General features: G+C 42.3%; 1 protein-coding gene across 6 annotated transcripts in view; it reads left to right on the top strand.

Moving 5' to 3' along the window:
* Positions 1-19705, top strand: part of LOC147710549 (uncharacterized) — a 493247-nt gene extending 473542 nt beyond the window's left edge. For 5 of the 6 annotated variants that reach the window (XM_086921216.1, XM_086921214.1, XM_086921211.1 and 2 more), the window contains 2 exons: positions 13485-13562; positions 16421-18161. In XM_086921216.1, coding sequence (XP_086777342.1) covers positions 13485-13562; positions 16421-16581 — 239 coding nt within the window. In that variant the 3' untranslated portion in view covers positions 16582-18161. Of the gene's footprint in view, positions 1-13484; positions 13563-16420 lie in introns of all 6 variants that reach the window. The other variant, XM_086921210.1, reaches the window with a different exon arrangement.
* Positions 19706-20563: the final 858 nt, after the last annotated feature.

Below are 20563 nucleotides of genomic sequence, written 5' to 3'. Positions count from 1 at the left end.
CGCAAAGTGATTTGCATACAGCAACGTAGCGAGCGAGCGCAGCGAGCGAGCTCGAACCCCAAAAGGGGGGTTTGGGGGGATAACCCCCCCAAGAAAATTTTGAAAAAAAAGAAGAAAAATCGTGCATTTTCAAGCAAATTTGAGAAAGCAGGAAGGTTAATAAAGCAATTGTGAAAGTGCAGTTATTACATTAATAGATGGCATAACATAGGTAGCTGCTTATTCAGTATAACCACAGAGCTTCATACATTTCGTCCTATTACGCTCAGGTGCGGAATTCAGACTATAAGACTTTCATGAAAATCTCAGCTCTAAGAGTAGAAGAAGTTGCACAGCATTTGGGAAACAGCCTTCACAAAGCATTAGGAAAATGAGAGGCAATTACTTGAAAGCAAACTGAAAGCAATGCATCAAGTAGTAACTTAAAGCAATGCATCCAGCAAAACAGTGCATGCAGTCAACCATACAAAAGTAAACTAAAGCAAGTGTGAACCTGTGAACCTTCACTTTGAAAGCAGTGTGCTAGTCAACAGGCCAGTCACATACATTTAAACTGAAGAAGAGTACACTTCAGCATGCAGGCACCAACATAAAAGCACCAAGCAAGTCAAACAGTTTAATTAAAGAAAAATTAAAGCAATACATCCAGAAAACTAGACAGTGACTCAAAAAGTAAACTGAAGCAAGTGCACACTGAAAGGAATGCGCAGTCATAAGTCAGACATTCACATAAAAGCAACTTACCAAGACACCCAATCAATTACATGGGAAAAACTTGAGCCAATGCACCCAGAAAACCAGACCAGCACACCAAAGCATCCCACCCCTGATTGGATGGCAGCTGTGCTCTTAGGGTCACCGCTCAGTTTTTTGGCAGGGTTGAGCACCCCCCAGTTTTATGCCCTCTGCTCTGAAGGGGAGACAGGCAAAAGGGGTCATAATGGGACATCTGGCACAGCCACTTTGTAATCGCGGTCACCCACCCAGCTCAAAACTGAGTTACAGGCTGATCTTAAATCTTTAAACAACCACAAGGGTCTCCAGCTAGTCGGTTCTTGAGCCAAAAGAGTCCTCAGCTCACTGGGAGTCTTTACATCGCGCCTGAGATGACATGACAATGTCCCTTAATACGGAGCAACTGTGGGGACTGGTCTGGCTCTGGATCTGACTTGGTACGAGCAGGATACAAAAAGTAACGGGTAGGTGGTAACCCACTTCAAGTGAAAGAGCTGTAAGGAACCTAAGCGCACTGGTGTTGATACCGCTAACAGGGCAGCTCTGGCTTTCTCAGGGTGGGTATCAGCTGTGTGATGAAACCAGCATGTGAAGCAGTTACCTCAAACAAACTAAAACCAATGCACTCATCAAGACAAGAAGTTACATGAAATCAAATAGAAAAACACCATCAAGCCAGGTAGTCACCTAAAGGCAAATTGAAGTGACTGCACACTATGGGAAGTGCACTTCACCAGCCAGCCTATTACACTAAAGGAAAATAAAAGCAATGCTCCCAGTCTGCTAATTAGCTTCCGCAACCCATGGAAAATCTGTTCATGGCAAATGAAGGATCCTGTTACTTTATATCCCAGTAAATGAAGCTTTCACCCCAGCAATACCCAGGACAGGCTCCATTTCCTGCTAGTCCATATCTCATTTTCATGTTTTTTTTTTTATTTCCCAGTGGGTGGGGTTAGCGTAAAGTGCTTTTACTTCAACTATATCACTTCTGTAAATACAACACAATTTCCAGTAAAACCAATAGCATTAACATCACAACAATATGGAGAGGAACACAGATGATCAGTAACAGTAAACACATTTACTGATCAGGCAATGTGCCTTTACGGGCAGGGAATGAACCCTTGGTAATGTAATGTGTACCCTGTTTTCATGCTGGTTTTATACCCTTTCTGCTAGATACAGGAATCAGAGACTGGCTGATTGTATAGCAGTCGTGAACATGTAAATGACTACCATAACTCCACTGGATGGAAAACATGCTGATTTCTTAAATTGCTATTCCCTCGCTGTTGATTGCTAGACTAGTGTGTTACATCTTCTAATTTGTGTGTATGCATAGCAATGGACCAGAAAGGGATGACAGTTTGGAGCAATATGCACTTCAGTAAGAAGTTGAATATGAACAATATGAAAGTTATGTCAAGTATATCCTAAAAAACCATTGCAGAATGGATCTGTGAAGGTGTCTCTAAATTCCCCTTTATGTAGCCTTTGTCTTTTGACAATTAGATATGCGTTGTCAATCGCTGCACCATTCATACATCCAAAAGCATGTGGAGATCTAAATGCAAAGGTGAATTGCCAAAATTAAATAATAGGACACTTGCTGTCATAGCCATCATCTTTTGCCCAATCTCCATTGCTCCATCCTCAGCAAGACCAATATGTCACTAATCAATTATGTAGGAATCACAACCTGTAGTAAATACAACATCTAACATGACAAAATTGATATAAATGATAAAGCTGGCCGGTCTGTATGCCACATTGAAAGGTATGCTGTCATCAACTCACTTCATAAATCAAAGGCAGATACTGCCCTTAATATGCATCCCTGGGTATTCATGAAACCTGCAATACAGCAGTGCCTGTAGTGAGGGAAATGTTTGTGTTTCATCACTATTCTTAGCGTAATGAGCCTAGGTCGCGCTTTATGTAAATTGAAAAGCACGCATGTGAAATTGTAGATTTGTCTTTTAGGGAAAATTGACTCTTTGTTAACAGATCTTCCTCAGTTTTGGGAACTCAATACTCTTACCCCCTTTTCTGTGACAGTTTGGCCTCTTTAACCCCGCTCCTCTGTGTATGTGGCAGCCCTCGCTGCCAACCGGCCCCCACTTGTCCCCCCTTCTAGTGTGTGCGACATCTCGTGCTCCCTTGTTCTTCTTTTGCCAAAACATAGCTGCCAAGGTTCCCAGGCCCATGCGTGAAGCGCTGATCCGGCCCAGGTGTTTTCGTTGAATTCTGGGACTTGTAGTCCTGTTGCATTCACTCACCTCTCCCGGCCACAGCTTGCGCTCTCCCACCCGTGCCTGAACATAGTATGTGCTCAGCTTCTATTTCCCAGTATAGTATGTGTTCACCGCCCGCACCCCGGGCACTTCTGCTCTCCTGTCCCTGCATTTCTGCAAGTCTGGGCTCGGACACATGTCCGTGCTTGGTCCGCCTCTGCGTAGAATGCACATTTGAAAGTGGGCACTGTCAGTGCTTAATTTGTAAAATTAGAAGTGCAGGTGCTGATATGTTTTCGTAGGAGGCCACCACCCACTTTCCAGGCTCCACCCACATCCTCTATGGGCCCCACCCACTTCCTCTATTAGCTCCAATGATATGTTCCCCATGATGTGGCCTAGGTAATGACTGATGGAGCAACTTAGGCTACAAAGGCCAATAAGTCAAAGGCTAGTCAGGTTTGTGTGTGAAAATGAAAAAAAGGCTATTTACTCTGTGAAAGAAAGTATTTTCTTATGAACACACCATTTGATCAAGCAAGAAAGCCAGGATTGACCCCAGATTCTCCACGTTCACACTCTGCAGTACACCAATAATAATCATATTTAGATGTGTAATTCTTTCTGGCATCAATGTTTAACATTTTGTCCTTAATCCATGGGGCATAAGAATAGTTCTGGGGTGACTAGCAGAATTCACATTTTATTTTTTGCTGTTTTACATGGTGCAAACCCTGATGTGGACAGACAGAGGAGCGAGCATAAGGCAGACACAGACTATTGTACACTTTTTTCCCCCAACACATCCAGATTTGCCGGAATTCAAAGGGTGATGCCGAGCCCAGGGATTTGAACCTACTTCCCTATGTCTTTCTGTTGCCTTTGCCTCCCACACAAGCTCCTCAGACTTTCAGCAGCTCACCCACCTCCATCACAAGTACACACACACACATACACACTCACACATACAACAATAAGCAGCAAGGGCCCAGTACTGACAATGGTCTCTATATATGCCTAAAATCACACAATTTCGTTTAGTTGGAAAGCTGGGATTCATCCCCAGTATAATTCCCCTGTCTTGCACTGTGCAATTCAGTCATGATTAGATGGGCATACCTTTCTGACTTCAAGGGTTAGTGCTATGTCCTTAATTCATGGGGGATGAGATTTGAAATTTAAAAGTGTTTGACGTGTGCCATGTTGGAAATCCTGAATTGATGAGCTGATGACCTCTTTTTAAAAATATTTTGTGCCAGTGGTGTTTTCTTGCCTATAGTAATTCACGCAGACCTCAGCTCCGACCCTACGGCCCGCTACTATTGATCATTCTATACATTAGCACCAGCAGCACAAAAGAAGTCCACAAAGGGCCATATAAGGAGACACTGGAGCCTAAGCAGTGATTTTAACGATAATAGTGACCTACATTTTTTAGACTATGGCATAAACATATAACAATTTCGGATCCAGAGTGCAAAATTATCTATTATCAGGGGACAATCTTCTGGAATCATTTTATCAAGGTCTTTAGGTTCAATTAACTATATCTCCATTTTAAAAGTAAGCACTCTACATGGGAATTAGACGCTCGCACTCCACATAATAAAGCATGTAGAAGAGAGCACAGAAAATGTCCCGGATGCAGGAATAATTGGAGTAAATAATCCGTAAATGGAAGGGAAGAAGTTATGAAGGCAACCTAACCCACCGCAACAACCCACAGAGTTTTTGGCAACTCTTTTGCAACCTCGATTTAAGTAAACGTTATAGTTCAGATTTGAATTCAATTACTATCTCAGTTGCAGATCCAAATCCAGATGAAGACTTAGACTCACTTTCAGACGACACAGGCAGATATGATTCTAGCCTGACACAGTCCTTGCCATCAACAACTAAACTACTTTTGCTAAAATGACATACAAAACTTTATAAATAAATAATAAATAAGTAACACTAACTACTTTTACTAAAATTACATGCATAAGTAACACTAATTAAAATATCAGACACACTGATTGAACAATCTCTGTCATCAGTCAATCAGACAGTATTATTAAAAGAAATTTCTCTGAGCACGCAGATACTAAAAGAAAGCAGTAAAGAGTTTAGTTCCGTGTCTCTTGCACGCACATGGCAAAAAGCAGTAAGGGGCCAGTGCCGCCAATAGTCTCCCCTGCTTACCTGCTCCATGAGGGGTGATTAATTAATTTGTGCACACCAGACCGGTGTTCACATTATTACAAGCGGTGCTGATGCCTTGTGAACTTTTCTCAGCTGATCCACGTAATGTTGCAGCAGTAACGTAGCAATTAAGGTGCTGCCAGCGAAGTACACTCCAATATAAAGTGGTCCCATGGGTTGGTAGAGGGCAACGAACACACCAACAAAGGTGGAATTAAAGCCATTTTACAGCTATAGCCAGCCAGTGAAGCGGAAAAAAAGGTACATAGCACTTTCAGCTCGCACTTCATTTCCCACGCAGGCCGTACTGAACACTTCATCTTGCTCCTGCGCTGTCCCTGCCTGCCACGCCTTAGCTCAGGTCTTCGTGGGTGACAAAGTGTATTTGATTCAGAGCGCATTTCTTGCGAAAAATGCATATGCAAATTTTGCTCGGGGGTCGTCTGTTTGAAAATTATTTGCTAGATATGTCATCGGTACAAAAAAGCTGGCCAGATAATTCAATATACTCCCCATACTTTTACAGAAGATAGAGCAGAGAATACTTCTAGCCCTGCGCACACGGCTGCAGCAGTCACCTGCTTTTCAATTCTGCACAACAGGTTTTCTGCTCACGACTTCAATGAGGAAAAATACACAGACAGCGCAGGAGTAAGAAAAATGGAAATTATGCTAGATATATAATCACTAACGGTGGTGATTCATCCGGAGCCACCCAAAGGAAAGGTACATTTCTTTTTAAATAATTATCAGGTTCACTGCGGAGGGAGAAAAATGTTGTAGCTCCGGCCCTTTCAAATAAGTGCCGGTGCTGAGCAATGGAAAGCACCGGCACACATTTTATCAGACTGCCCAACAGTCGCATCCGGACTACACTCTGTGTAAACATTTTTTTTTTACAATCCAGACACCCACATGAACATATGTACAGCAAATGGCCAATAAATGTGTGCTCGCCTGAAACGGACATAAAAGCACACATTAAATAAATATGAAAAACTTAAGTTAAAGGACACTCGTGCAACCCCTCCCACCCCCGGAGAATGCGCCTTGTCTGCTGAAATTAGCTCTTGTGCAGGGCATTCATTTGTTGTGCAGATGCACAAAACGCACCAGGGTGTGGCTGTAGACAAAATACTTTTGCATATATTACAATGTCTGTTCAAGCAATAAATCAACATGACCAACAAGCATTCCGCATTTTTGTTTATTTGCCAAAATAATTGAGAATATTTTTCCAGGTGTCAGTTAATGCGTTTCGAGTATTTGCTGTTTGGCTTCGTGACAATAGTCGAAGTCGATGTCGTTTAAACCCTAAGTAATGCCACTCCGCGGAATGCCTTCTGACAGAGAGCTGGACGCTGCGCCTCAGCCTGACCCTAACTGTACCCCCTATTCAGCCCACGAATGTTGGAAGGGGCAGGACCGCCCGCCCCTGGGGAGAGGCAGTGAAATTTCATGGAGGAGAGAATAAAGCTGCAAGGGGAGAAAGTGCAGCCAGCCTACGCTCGCCCAATTCTCTCATGCCGCCGGTTGTTTTTTTAAATACGCCGCCTCAACTCACCTCCGTTTCTAGATCGGCGCAGCCTGCTTTTCTAATGAAGGTCTCCCGGTGCCACGTGCCTTGCCAAGGTCAGGTCTGGGCCTTTCTAAGTAAGCACACCTATCAAGGGATCATTAGCACATCATTGCTGCTAGACTGAGGCATTAACTTGTCACTCGCCTCCAAGCCTTCCCGCTCCGCCGCTCGTGCCAAGCTCTCGCGCGCTGTCACCCCCACGCACGGCATCCAATGGAATGCTGCGCCGGTGGACCAGCCGCGCCAGGATTGGCTAGGAGGGCCCATTTGCTGCTCGCCCTGTCGCCCTTTGGAAACACGGGCTGTGGCAGCAAACAAGCACCCCTGGGTCCCGCTGGGGAACTTACAGTGCGCATGCTTGGGAAAGTTTACAACTTTCCCAAGCATGCGCACTGTAAGTTCCCCAGCGGGACGGTCTGCTGCAGCCTGAGTGTGGACTGTCACTCAAGCTGCAGCAGGCCACCCCCTACGCAATTCCCGCCGGCGGCTGATTGTTGCAATGCTTTTAACCTGTTAAGAAGATACGGCGGCGATGCGGGTCCATGGTGGCTGGTGGGGCTACGCCCCTACGCCCCAATGGACGCGCCGCTGCTGCCCAGCAGTATGTTTTTTACCAGCCCACCTCTCTGCGTCTCTCTTTCAGAAGTCCATTTCTCCTAGTGCTCGGAGTTTGACCTGTTCCGAGACACTTTGCGATGAGGGAACAGTCTTGTTAAGTTGTATTGCGAGTCCATTATCTGTGCTTGAGCCCAGCCTCTCAATTCAGTAAGACTAACTGGAAAAAAAACAGTTAGTTACTCAGGATACACTACTGGAGGAGATGTCCGACACAGAGCAGGTCACAGGCAGGCACAGCAGCGCTTATACTTTCGGCATTCTTATGATTAATGGGGAAAAACATTATCTGTAGTTCGGTTTTAAAAGTCGGTATTGCAAAGTTCTAGACAACCTCATTGGCACAAACACAAAATCTGTCCGTTCCAGAAAGGGAAAGCCTCATCGGCAACAAGATGGATGAGCTTCCTTTGTAATAACTGGCGCTTCACCTTCGTGCAATTTAGGGGAAGGACTCATTAGAAGAACTCATTGGAGAGAGGTCCGAGGATGTGGTCTGAGGGTTAGAGCTGCCAACTTTGGAGCTGGGAAATCAAGTTCCGAACCTTGGGGTCGACTCCACATCTTGTGATTGTCGGCAAATCACTTAATCTGCCCGTGCCTACCAAAAGAATGAATGTGTCCTTGTGTAGCGTAACTGGTGCTCATGTAAAGCGCTCCGATACCTTCGGGTCGAGTTTGCGCTATATAAATCTGCAACAAAATAAAAACTAACACACCTGCTCCCCCAATAAACATGCCATCAAAATGCAAGAGCATGATATGATGCTTGGAGCTGGCACTGTACTTAACCAATCACTGCTGAATACTTGCTGACAGCAACCATTGGATGCCACGACCTGGCACATTTCCCCTCTATTTAATAATATGCTATGTATTAATTAGGTATTCTTTCCAACCGATATGGAGAGACGGTCTCAGCTGTTTCTTTAGTCTAGGCGTAAAATGGAAAGACAGTCCTAGTCTAGTGAAGTGGAAGTCAGCTAGGATCGGTTATTTAGTGTAACATACAGTATGGCCACAAGAGGGCAGCCAATCATAAATAATAACGTGATCCAAAGAGACCACGACTTCCTGCAGTGACAGCTGGAGTTTGAAACTCATCTTGCAGTTTTTGGGCAAATATTTCGGATTATTCTAAATCTTTAATGCTTATCATGCGCCCCTAAAAAAGGAAAAAGGCGTATTCCTTCCATTCAATAAGTATTTGTGTCAAGTGACTGAGCTAGGGTAACCAACTTTTATGGGTGAAAATCCAGGACAAAGTGTCAACATTCAGGACAAACATTCTGGACAAATGTAACGTTTTACTGACACATCAGAGGACGTCACGCAATAGTATGTAAGTAAATGCACAAATAGTCAATATAAGTACAATTCAAAGTAAGATTTTATTGGGGTGAGATTGAAAATCGTTCACCTCATGGTTTTTCATTATGTGTGCAGCTTTGAGCAACTGTTCAGGTCTTTTTGTGGTATTTCATAGGAGAATAATATATGTATATGGTTGCTGCACTGGGTGTCCAGTCTGATATTTTGTTTACAGTTCATGGTCCTGAGCAGACAGGCTTGGTGAGAGAAGTAGTGTGGAAGATCTGATGGGATGTCACTCGGATCTCATATCTGCATGCCATTGTGTGGTGTAAAGCAGCACGCATAGAATGTAGCTGTTTGGGAGCTGCAGTGCTGGACTAGAGTGCATTCCTCCGAGTGACCAGCTTTATGTGCCAGATCGCTTCAGGTATTCCATATCTATTCAGCTGGTGATGACTGGTTTAGGGGCTGGTACAGTACAGAGTGATGGATAAGACCCATTGTGGACAGGTCTTGTGGGAGGGTGAGAGCACTAAACAGGAACATGGAGTTATTAACCAGCTTGCATGACCTATAATTGGCTGAAAACTACTGAGTGTTATTGTATAATTGTGGGCCAGATAGTTAGATAAGAGTTAACATTACTATATAATGCCCTGGCTAGCCATATATCAGCCCTCCTTATTTTACATGTATATGGAAATAGTTTACTGTTTGGGCAGTTTCATTTCTGTGAGCTGTAAACTGCAGATTCCAATTGATAAACAGAAGTGTGCTACAGGCTAGAAACAGTATACGTTGTTGAGGCATTATTGTAACTCAGAAGGAGGCACCGTCTTTTACATACAGAACATTTTCCATTGAAATGGAAGCAAAATGCCAACATGCAGTTTTACTGATAAAACTGCATAGCGCACAAATAATGGGTGGAAATGTGGTTCCAGCAAATATGTATTATTTGAACATCACCAAGTAAGTGCCGTGATTGTTTTTACCCTGTTAAAACTTCTGAATTACAAACAAGTGGTCCATTTGTGGATTCCTAAATGCTGATATATTTTGAAACATTTGCATCGTTCATTTACAGGTATTTAAAATTGGTTGTGTGTTACAAAAAAACTGACAGCTTCCAGCCTTGGTTTTCACAAGGCCTTTACCACCACAACAAGACCGTTAATTAGTCCACTTTACTATTCTCTTTTTGACAGCAAACTTAGAGAATGTTTTAAACACCAATCCCCATGTTAAAGAAATAAAAGGAAATTTGTCCGATGTTACAGCCTGACATTTACCCTCTATTCTTGAACACATAGCACTTGTGACGAGCTGAAAACAACATTTAAAGGCATCTTTATTGCCCATTCACCTTCTCAACTCAAACCCATGATAAGGCTGGGAGTATGTGTGATAGTTTGCTAGACGTTGTGCACTTGGTCCGAGGTTAGTTGTTCAATGGTGTGAAGTTGGTACCTTTAGGGTGTTCTTATGGGTGGGTCTGAAGAGGAGATGCACAGTGATCTGTTGCTCATTGTCTCATTCATTCTGCTAAAAAGGAACATTTTGCCATTATCAGTACCCTTTTTTTTACATAGAATGGGTGAAGGCCAAAGGCAGCTTTATCAGGATTGATACACATATTCTACTTCGCGACATAGTGAATAAAGTACATGGTAGCAGAGGTGGGCCTACCAGATGAAAGCATCTGACCAAGTCTGTATGCCTCTGAAACGAAGTTAAATGATCTGGTGATTGCTTGGGGCTCGAGGGACATAGCAGGATTGGATGGCTTAGATATGTGGAGGTGGAACTAAATGCAATAGGTCAGGGAGAACTCTTTGGGGACCCCACATTATGAAGCAAGGTCTCTAAACGGAAAATAATTGATCTTTACATACAGAAGGCTAATCTTGACCACAGGGAAAAGAACAGGCATTCACAGGCGCTTGCAGTCTATGATCTAATCCCGCCAAGACTGGAGGAAGGCTATTCTTACTTTTCCTATGTTACCGTAGCTCAACACAGATTTATTCTGTTGCGCTTTTGCCTGAACCGAATTCCACTGATGTTCGGGTTCCCAGAGAAGAGGTGTAAGCATGCAGATTTGGGCCTCTGCCCGTGTGACAACTGTCCCCTCCAGTCTGACCTACACCTAATATTGTTTTGCAGGTTTTATCACATTGAAAGAGAGAGGTTTCTCCTCCCAATCTTAAGGCGACAACATTTTTCGCAATGCAAGGTGGCACTGTATTTTTAAAAGCTCTTCCTAATCCCCACTTCTGTTTTAGGGTAGCATCTTTCTTTTGGGCTTGCTGGAGAAATGGAAGTGTGATGGGCTTGTTGCTATGAATTTTTAGCATTCACGGATCAAAATGTACAGACAACCTCGTTTTAACTAACAAAAAGCTAAATAAGTTTATATTTTTTAAATGTATTTGGTTTTACATAATTTATTTCTTGTGACCTATCCGATGAAATTGTGCTTTCATGATCTGTTTGTACATAGATCGAATAAAGATTTGAATTGATTGATTGAAATTGATTTGGACTTGTCTCAAGTGGTCCTACAGGTGAATCGGAACTTTGGCATCCTGTGTTAAGGGATTTAGTCGCAACCGGCTAGAAAGTGAAGGGTGAATTTCTGATGTCACTCTTATGTCTAATCTCAACATTTGGGCACCTTATTTCCAAATTGTATAAAGTTCATCCTATTATACAATCATGTTGGAGTGGGGATTTAGAGTGGTTTAAACCTGGTGAGAATAGCACAAACACTGCAAGTTATATTGTTCTGAAACATGGTTAAGACATCAGTGCACTAGACTATGTTTTAAGATCACAATGAGTTTAAGAGGGCTTATATCAATGACATTTGCTGCATAATCCTACACCACTGAAGGTTGAACACCCTAAGATGGATGAGACAGTTAACTTCTTACACAACAGTACCGATTTGAAAAGTAATGACACATCCATGTGTATACACAAATTCCATTAAGTCCCACCTCAAGCAAGCCACTATATATTGCAGAACCCAAATTTTATTTTATTCCTGTCACACCAGCCAGAGTCTACTTACCTATAAACTGTTAATTCACATGCTCATTTATCAGACTCTCCGAAGCTCTGATGACTTAAAGACCTCCCTTCAGTATCTACCCAAAGGCTATCCTAGTGCAATTCATTTTAGCCTCAACTACCCTTTTCTAAGCCACTCTAGGCCAACTTAAATACTGCTTTGGCAAGTGCCCTCCATGTCAGTGCAAATATGCAACAAAAAACCTCCTAAATAGCCCCCAACCACTCTCTGAGCTATACAACGGGGACGTGACGGAACCGTTCCGTCACAAGCACAGCTCACCCAAGGTGTGTGACGAAGCGGTTCCGTCACCAGCGCGGCAGCACCACGCCCCTCTCCCCCCGCCCCTTAGCACTGAAAAGCTTAATGGATGAGGATGTCTAACACACATTATTGTGTCATGCTTCATCATCTCACCACCCTGGTAAGAAGGTACCACCATGGCGGACTCCACCTCTGCAAAGGCCTCTGCAAAGGCGTTTAGGCGGTAGGAGGGAGTTCTTCAATAAATCTTGCAGGATAGGACGGGATCCAGTTCATTTAAAAGTGTCTTCAGGTTCCTCTGTTATCGCCTTTATTAGTGAGGACCTGAGGTACGTTAAAGCCAAAATAAGTTGATGGACCCTATGGAGAACAATGTCTCTGATCCATCTATTCAACGGCCAACATGTTTCTGCCCACACTAAGAACCATTTAGATCTGGGGCATTCGTCAGGGCTGTCGGATCCCTACAATAATTCTAAAGTGGTGTCCCCTATGTCCTACTATCCCAGGGAAAGGGGGTCCACCTAAGGAGTGCTGAATAAGGCCTACCTGAAACGATGTTAAGTGTAGCTCATCATGTGCCTGTCAAAATGAGAGATAAGCAAAACAACAGTACTTTCAGTGATAGCTAGAAAACAAGGGATAGGCTGTAGAACACCATTAGTGATACATACGTTTGTTCGCCAAAGTTATTCTTAGATAGGAATACCTAACTCATATACAGCTGAGTAAAAATGCTTAAGTGGAGTGGGAGGAACAGTCGCATGGATTATAAAAGTCCCACTATGGAGAATCTTAGTGACAAACTAAGTGATATCCCAATCATTTAATCTATATAGAGAAATCACTCATGCTATGTTAAGAGCTCAAGCTCATGGAACGCTGAGTCCTACAAATCAGTCAGCTAGTACTATATCCTACTAGCAGTACAAATCCAAATGCAAAAAAAACAAAAAATCACATTTCTCTGAGCACTAGGGTGAGGAGGTAGACAATCAAGAAAGGAAATGGGCTTGCAAATTAGTTAGCGTACAAAAATAGAATACTATTAAGAAGCAGAATAAAACTTATATACCAATGGAAACAGGTGGTAGTGGCAAATATGGATGATAAACGTTTGATAGATGAATGTTAAATACTTGGTAAAGACATAAACTTAATAAATTAATGTTAAACATTCACTAAACAGAAGACATTGATGAACGTAGGGCGGCGAAAGGAAGGGGGAAGTTGTATTTGATAATAACTTAAACACCGGACACTTTGGTAACGGAGGAGGGCACAAAGGTTTTGGTAAATCTTTAGAATAAGTTGGGTAGAAACATGTTAATACATGAGTGATAGGCCTCCATCTCTCAGGATTTTAGAAACAGACACACTATTCCTTTTGCCTATGGGGGGTGTGACAACGTCCGGCTTTAACTGTGTCTGCTGAGGTGTTTATTTCCTCTTCTAAACAATTTCTCCTCCTTTGTTGCAGGGAAGGAAGTGGCGGAGTCCTGGTACAACGAGATCGTGAAGTATAACTTTAGCACGCCTGGGTTCCAAAATGGAGCTGGTGAGTGCGCAACGCAGTGTCATAAGAAGGGGCTGAGCGGGGTTTGGCTTGGGCAATGACGTGGGAGGAGACTCACTTTTCCACGCAGGAACACATTTTGCCTTTAAAGGGGTTTAGATCAGATCTGTAGCAAAATTATTTAAATCGGGGCATTTATGACGGGCAAAACCTTACAAGGTTAAATGATATAGCAAATAAATACTAAGCAATGCCATCGTGCAGAAGGGATGCCTCAAGCCTGCAGCTTGCACAGGTGCAAAGTTATCATGTATAATGCAGTCAATTACTGGGGTGACTGCTGCTCAAAGTCAGAGGCAGGCAATCTCTCAGCGTTGCTGTAGGAACAGCTGAATGACTGGAAGAGTAAGAGAGAGGAGGTAGGAATCTGAAACACTGATCAGTGAGGAGAGATAGGCTTTCTAAGTCATAGGAGAGAAGTCAAAATGCATGTAGTCACACCATAAAATCCCTAAAGTTGTGCAAAGTAGGGTGGAAGGGTTAAAAAGCCACTGAAGCTATTGGTCTTCTTCTAATGAGTTCAACGAGTGATGTCACAATAAAAGAGGGCTGCATAAATGTAAGACGAATAACCAGGTGTGTAGGGAGAGTTAAGACCAATGGAAATATTGCAGGATGCATAACATTATTCTTCACCCATGAGGCTGTTTCTGAGGTGCTGTGTCAGTGCCAATAAGCCACATCTGAAGCACTGGGTCCATTTTCAAATTTGTCGTGTGTGGTGTTGTGTTCAGTTGCAGAGATCACGTTCAGGTTATAGTTTTTCATTCTGGGGAAAATACTGGGGCTATTGTATCCTGTTCTGGAGAATCCATTTTGAATATTGTGTCCTGTTCTTGAGGCAATATCTAAAGTATTGTGCCTGGTTCTGAATGTCTCATCTGTAGTGCCATGTCCATTTTCAGAGAGGCACATCAGGAGTATTGTTGCCCATTTGTAAGTCTTTGATTGGAGTTTTAATGCTTATTGGGGGCTGGGAGGGGGTTGTTTGGAGTGTATCCAATGTAAGAGCCTTTATCTTGAGACCGCTAGGTGCAGACTGGAGACAGATTATCAAAATGATTAGTGCTTTAAAATAGTCTTAGAAAGAATGTCGTATGAATAGCAGCTCAAGTCTGTAAACATATATACATTGACATGAAGGAGGATCTGTAAAGGATGGACATTACAACTCTATTAGGGGCTAATTAGAATCTAAAGCTTTTGTTATCAGAAGACTACTTTAAAGTGGGTACCACTGCCTCCAACAGAAACGTTAGGGACAAAGATGATAAATTCATCCAGAAGAGATTGCAGGAGATGTAAGGAAACAAGAGTTCTGGATCACGTACGGTCTTGGGTGTCATGAGTAAGTAGGCTGAAAATTACACCCGATTTGCTTTTGCCACACTTTTTGTGTTTGTGTTTTCCTGTTCACACAGCTAAGAGACTGAAAGTGTCAAATTCCTTCTCAACGGAGCATCCAGTTGGCTGGTAAAGGTTTAGTGTTGGCATTTCGTTTAGCTCTTCAGAGAATGGTCAAAATAAGAATAGCGTGCTAGATTGTGCAAGCCTTTCACCTTCATCAGGTTATATTAAATGTAACCTCTATACATAGTAGACGTGCGTCCCCTAAATTTAACCTCATGAGAAATCCTTCCAGAGAATCTGGGCCAGGAGGTACGATAGTCTCGTATTAGTAAGGAGATTTGGAGTCAGTAGGAGCTTTCAGGGAATACGATAGTATCATCTCAAACCAATCGGGGCAAAGACCAGTTCTTCAAGTGGGCCCAGTGTTTTGAAATTAGTAATCTATACAAAGCGCCATAGAAATCCTGGTGGCAGCAATGGTGAGTTGCAGTCTTAGGACTGTCCCATCCTGATTATATGGAATCACACAGTATGGTTGTATGATCCTATATCGAGGCCAATAACATTGATCTAGAAAAGTACGACATCCACTGGATTGCCTCCCCTAAATGGTCTAAGTAAGTACATTTCTACTTACCTATACTTACTTTGCAGAGTGGAGGTTACGTTGTTATAGTGAAGGCAATAATTGGTTAATGCAAAACAATGCATGCAATATAGTGGTAGTATACCTACAGTAACGAAGATTGCAGAATTCGGATTTGTGCCCTTTCCTTGTTGTGCTTAGAACTAATTGGCAACAACACCTGTAAACTATGTTAAGCTGTGAATCTTTGCTGGTCAGTTGATATTTTGACTGCTCATTTTACACAAAACCAAATCCTATATAGACAGCATTGTTAAATATATTATTTATTTATTTTTAGGTCAATGACCTAGCTAACAACTACTTCAGAGAATAGTTTTATTGTAGCAAAAGCATCTGACACAGATGCTATGTGTGTGTGGGCGTATAGTCAAGACTAGGCAATATACCAGGATATGATGGGACAGGAAGGATGTGAACATGCAATTGTAATAATGATACACAGTATTTTGCAGTCTCATTTTTAATCTCATATTTACAGTACACAATTTCACACATTCACAGTTTTCCCCTTGTAACATTGTTTGCTTAGAATCTTGCACATTTTTGAGTCCATTCCAGACCAGGAGTCAAACCCTGGTCTGAATGTCGGCCACTAGGCAACATCTCCTCCCACTTCACATGTAAACACAAGTTAAATTGGGATTGAGATGGGATGGTTCTATATCTAATTTAAGGTAACGTACAGGTTTAGGTTATGCTACGTATAAGTCTTCCTCATCTATTTCATTTTAATTTTTAGTCCAGTAAAATGTCCATGTACTTGTATGTTTGCACCACTCACATATATGATTTCATTCTAGTAAAAATTGAGCACCATGTGATGATGTCCCTCTTATCACAGGTAACTTCACCCAGATGGTCTGGAAGTCCTCAGCACAGGCAGGATTCGGAGTGGGGACCGATGGCCGGGGAATGTACATAGTTGTCGGATTCTATGACCCTCCTGGAAACATATCGAACCAGGGTTATTTTGAAGACAATGTCCTTCCCAAAAGGAAGTAACCGAAGATGACAACAGATGAGAATAAGCAGCTGGAAGCAAAATGTTTCATTTCTGGGGAATCGAGTTCCATCTCGACTGTCGCAGAATGCTTTGTTCCTTTGGCAGCAGTCTTCTGAAGGCAAAGAGGCCTTTGTAATACTTCAGATTTATAAACTGCATTTTTTTTATTTTCAAGTTATTATTTCTTAAGAAGCCTCGTCTCTGTTCCACCGCTGTTCTTGCTGCTACCCTCGGAGCGTCCACGTTGGCCTAACATTCCAAACTAAGCAGCCAACCCTGCTCCGATTGGTCCATTTTGCTGTGTGACATTACAAGTTAAAATGTGACTATGGGATGGGCCTCTTGGCCCTATGTAGTTGGGTTGATGTCTTCTAGCTCCCTTCAACATAATTGCAGGTTTGATATTATGATGTGCGTGTGTCCAAAAAAGGTATTCTAATTTCTCAAATTGGAGAGCGGTATCTTGCATGATTGAGGTACAACCACAATGACTTATTTGGACTGTGGAGAAAGAGGAGGAACCAAGAGACATTGCAAAGATAGGAATATTATACAGTTTTTATGTTTTGGATTAAAGGGAAACCCATTGTGCGGAAATTGTTCCCATATTGGAAACAGTGGTGGTGGTCCCCTGGGATTAGTTTACGGCACCTATGCTACTACGTCAACATTCTGTTTGTTGAATGTGGGACTTGTCAATAGCCGAAAAGAAAACAAATGGCCTTCAGTTTTGTGGTTGCACCACTGCATGACCTTCTCCTGCTACCTGGAACACTCCATTCCACATGGACCACAACATGCTCCCAGGTAGACTCCATGCCACCTGAACCACTCCCAGTGACCGGGATCTCTATGAGCCTGCACAACCTTCTAAAGTATGCATGGGGGGTTTCTGTACTCTTGCACTTGCATTTTGAATGATATTTTGAATCAGACAGAGGTGCCATCCCAGTTGCAAGAAATGAGAAAGGGACTTGCTCAAAGCATGGATGCTTAGTATCTGAGACTAGGAGGTCATTTTCAAATAAAGCTTTCTGGCCTTTGCCACTCCCTGTATGCAAACATTGTGAATGTTGCAGGGAGAAGATGTTGTGCTACCACTTCCTCTTTCTTTGCTATTTCAACAAAGATAATTAATTAACCTTTTATTCTTAGCTTTCATAGTGGTTATTTACATTTTTTCAGATGATTTTAATGATGGGCTTATTTTGCATGAGCAGAGTATGGAGCTTGGGTGTCGGGTCGGCCATTGATACTGCCTGTCTGCAGACAATTGTGTATGTTGCCGGCAGGAGATGTTGAAATACCACAAGACTCTCCCATCATCCCTGGTCTTTGTGGTTTCCGTTGTTTAGACACTTGATGGGTTTATGTTGCAAGCTTCTTTCTCTCAGGTGGAGCTTGTGTCATTAGGATGATGTGAAGCACAAACCTTTTAACTACTACTGCTGTGCACTTATGGTGATGAGAAAGTGCAAATGTGTAGCATATCCAGATTTGTTAAGAGCAATGCGAATACCATCTAAGGCGGAGTGTCTCCAGGGCAAACTGTTAGGATCCTAGCCTTTCCCCAACCCTGAACATTAACACAACATAAATATGTATCTCAAACTCTCATCTTTTCACCTAGTTTTTATCTCGGAGGTTGATCAAGTGCTAACACCAGGAAGTGCTTTATTCAGCATGGTTTTCTTCATGACCTTTTATTTCTTTTTCAAAAGTATTCTCTGTGATGGTACCAACAAAAGACTACATTTCTCATGTGTCCTGTGGAAAGGAAACTGAATTAGTATATATCATCTTTTCTTATTAGCAGGTTATGTCTTGTACATAACCTCCTCCTTGTGATACCAGAGAATATTTTAATGATAGGTTTAGTTTGCCTGAGCAGAGTGTGGAGTGTTGGGGTCGGATACAGAAGTAGTGCTCTGAAGCACTGGCCCTCAATTTGGCTCTTTATGGGGAGCAATCTTCGAGCCTCCTCTTATCAGTCCCTGTCTTCTTCTGGCTCCTTGCGGAGACGTGAGTGAATGTGAGTTGGGAGAAAACCACAGAGACCTCCTTTTTTTCAGATGCACAAATCATTAGGAGATATAGGCACCTCCTTCACAAAGTGGAATTGCAAATGATAAATGGATATACACCCTGAAGAAGTACATATTGTATGACCACCTCAGATTGACCTAAAGACGCATACGTGGAAGCAGTAGCTGTTTCCCTTACATGAGATTTCTCCCTGCTGAATATAGAGAACCTGGAAGTTTACATATCTTCCATTCTGCTTTCTTCAGCACCTTAATTTTTCTCAAAACTCCAGTAGTATACAATACACAATGTTAACCATGTAAAGCTTAAATAAAAAAAGCACAACAAAGCATGAGCACATTAAACTGGAACTAACCAAACTTAACAGAATATGTCGCGTTATGCTAGATGGATCAGAATTTAAGTTTCTGCGTTTCTGCAATTCAGCTCTCATGTTCAGCTAATATCAGATGTGGTGCACTGGTGGACTTACTATTGAAATGCACAGCTAGATAGGCCAGTTGGCCAGTGGCGTCGCATACCGGTTAGCACCATAGTCCTGTCAGTAATGTTTGCCCCTGGTCAACCGTGTGAGCAAAGAATACTTTGCATATTCATTTAAGGCTGGCTCAAATATCTGCAAATTTGAATTCAAATAGCCTTTCAATTTTGTAATAGTTTAAAAAAACAATTGCCTCCTTCCATTATTTACTGTAAATATACATATATATGAATATTTATATATATATATAGTACATAACTCTGTGGTTTTGGAATATTTAGCTTTTTGCTGAAGACGGTGATTGTATCAGACCTCTACTCCAAGGCTGCTATGAGAGGCAGAGGATTCTTATGCCAACAGACCTGAAATTCACAGATTTTTGGGAATGTGCAAATAGGTGAGTATGACTATTTCCTCCCACATTAAACTTCTTAAGAGGGCAACTCTTGATTAGACACCTCTCTCGAAAGCCTGTATTTATAATGATGCATTACCTTAGAAAATAAAGGAGCTGACCTGTGTCGTTATGTACCACTTGTTCTGTTATTTTCCTTAAAGCATCAGTTCTTAACCTTTTGACTTCTGTGGACCCCAACTGAATGGTGACTGTAATGTGGGGACACCCACTGAGTCGCTATTGAAAGCCAGGGACCCCCCTCTCCCGGCATAAGCAATTTCTAGGATGTGCGCTGCAAAACAATACACAAAAATACAATCCCAAGTATACAACAAGCAAATGCTCAAATATTATGTGTAATTCACAATAAAATATAGAACGTTTTCAAACGTTAAGTGCTGCATTTAAGCTCAGAACTCCATGTGCCTTCTATATTGGTGTTACGGAATTGTGGCCGGATAGGGTGTGATAGAGGTTGGTTGAGTTTTTATGCAGTATGAGTGGGATCAGCTATGATGTGGGTTAAGTAAACCCTACAGCAGAATTCCTGGGATGGACTGTCATATGGGCTACATTAATGTCAGTGAACTATGTAAAGCGCGAGCTGTGATAGCACTGTGAAGCCCTATTAATAGCAGAATGCGGCCTACAGAAATATTTTTCAAATAACTATATATGTGCTAGATAGGGTTTAACACAGTGTGGATGATTTCAGCAGTGGCACATACTAGATTAGCCTAGCAGGGTGTGAAGGGCTGTGATATTGAGTAGACTGGGGTTTCCACAGTACAGAAGAGATGAGCTATGACCTGGGCATCGATTAGTGTTACTGCAGTATTGATAAGGTATGCTGTTATATGGGCTAGATTAGTGTTCCCCGAGTATGGATGAGGTAGACTGTGATTTAGCTTAATTAGTTACCGCAGTATGAATGAGGTGCTGTGAACCTGGCAGGATAGTGTGACTGCAAGATGAATGAGGTCTACCTTCACAGTGAGAGTATACTGTTGCAGTAGCACTGGACAAATTACATTGCTTGCCAGTGAACAATAGGACA

Source organism: Lissotriton vulgaris, chromosome 5 (genome assembly GCF_964263255.1).
Source record: "Lissotriton vulgaris chromosome 5, aLisVul1.2, whole genome shotgun sequence".
In the NCBI taxonomy this organism is placed as follows: domain Eukaryota; kingdom Metazoa; phylum Chordata; class Amphibia; order Caudata; family Salamandridae; genus Lissotriton; species Lissotriton vulgaris.
The sequence above is the reverse complement of the archived record's forward strand: the minus strand, read 5'-3'. Positions and strand labels throughout refer to the sequence as shown.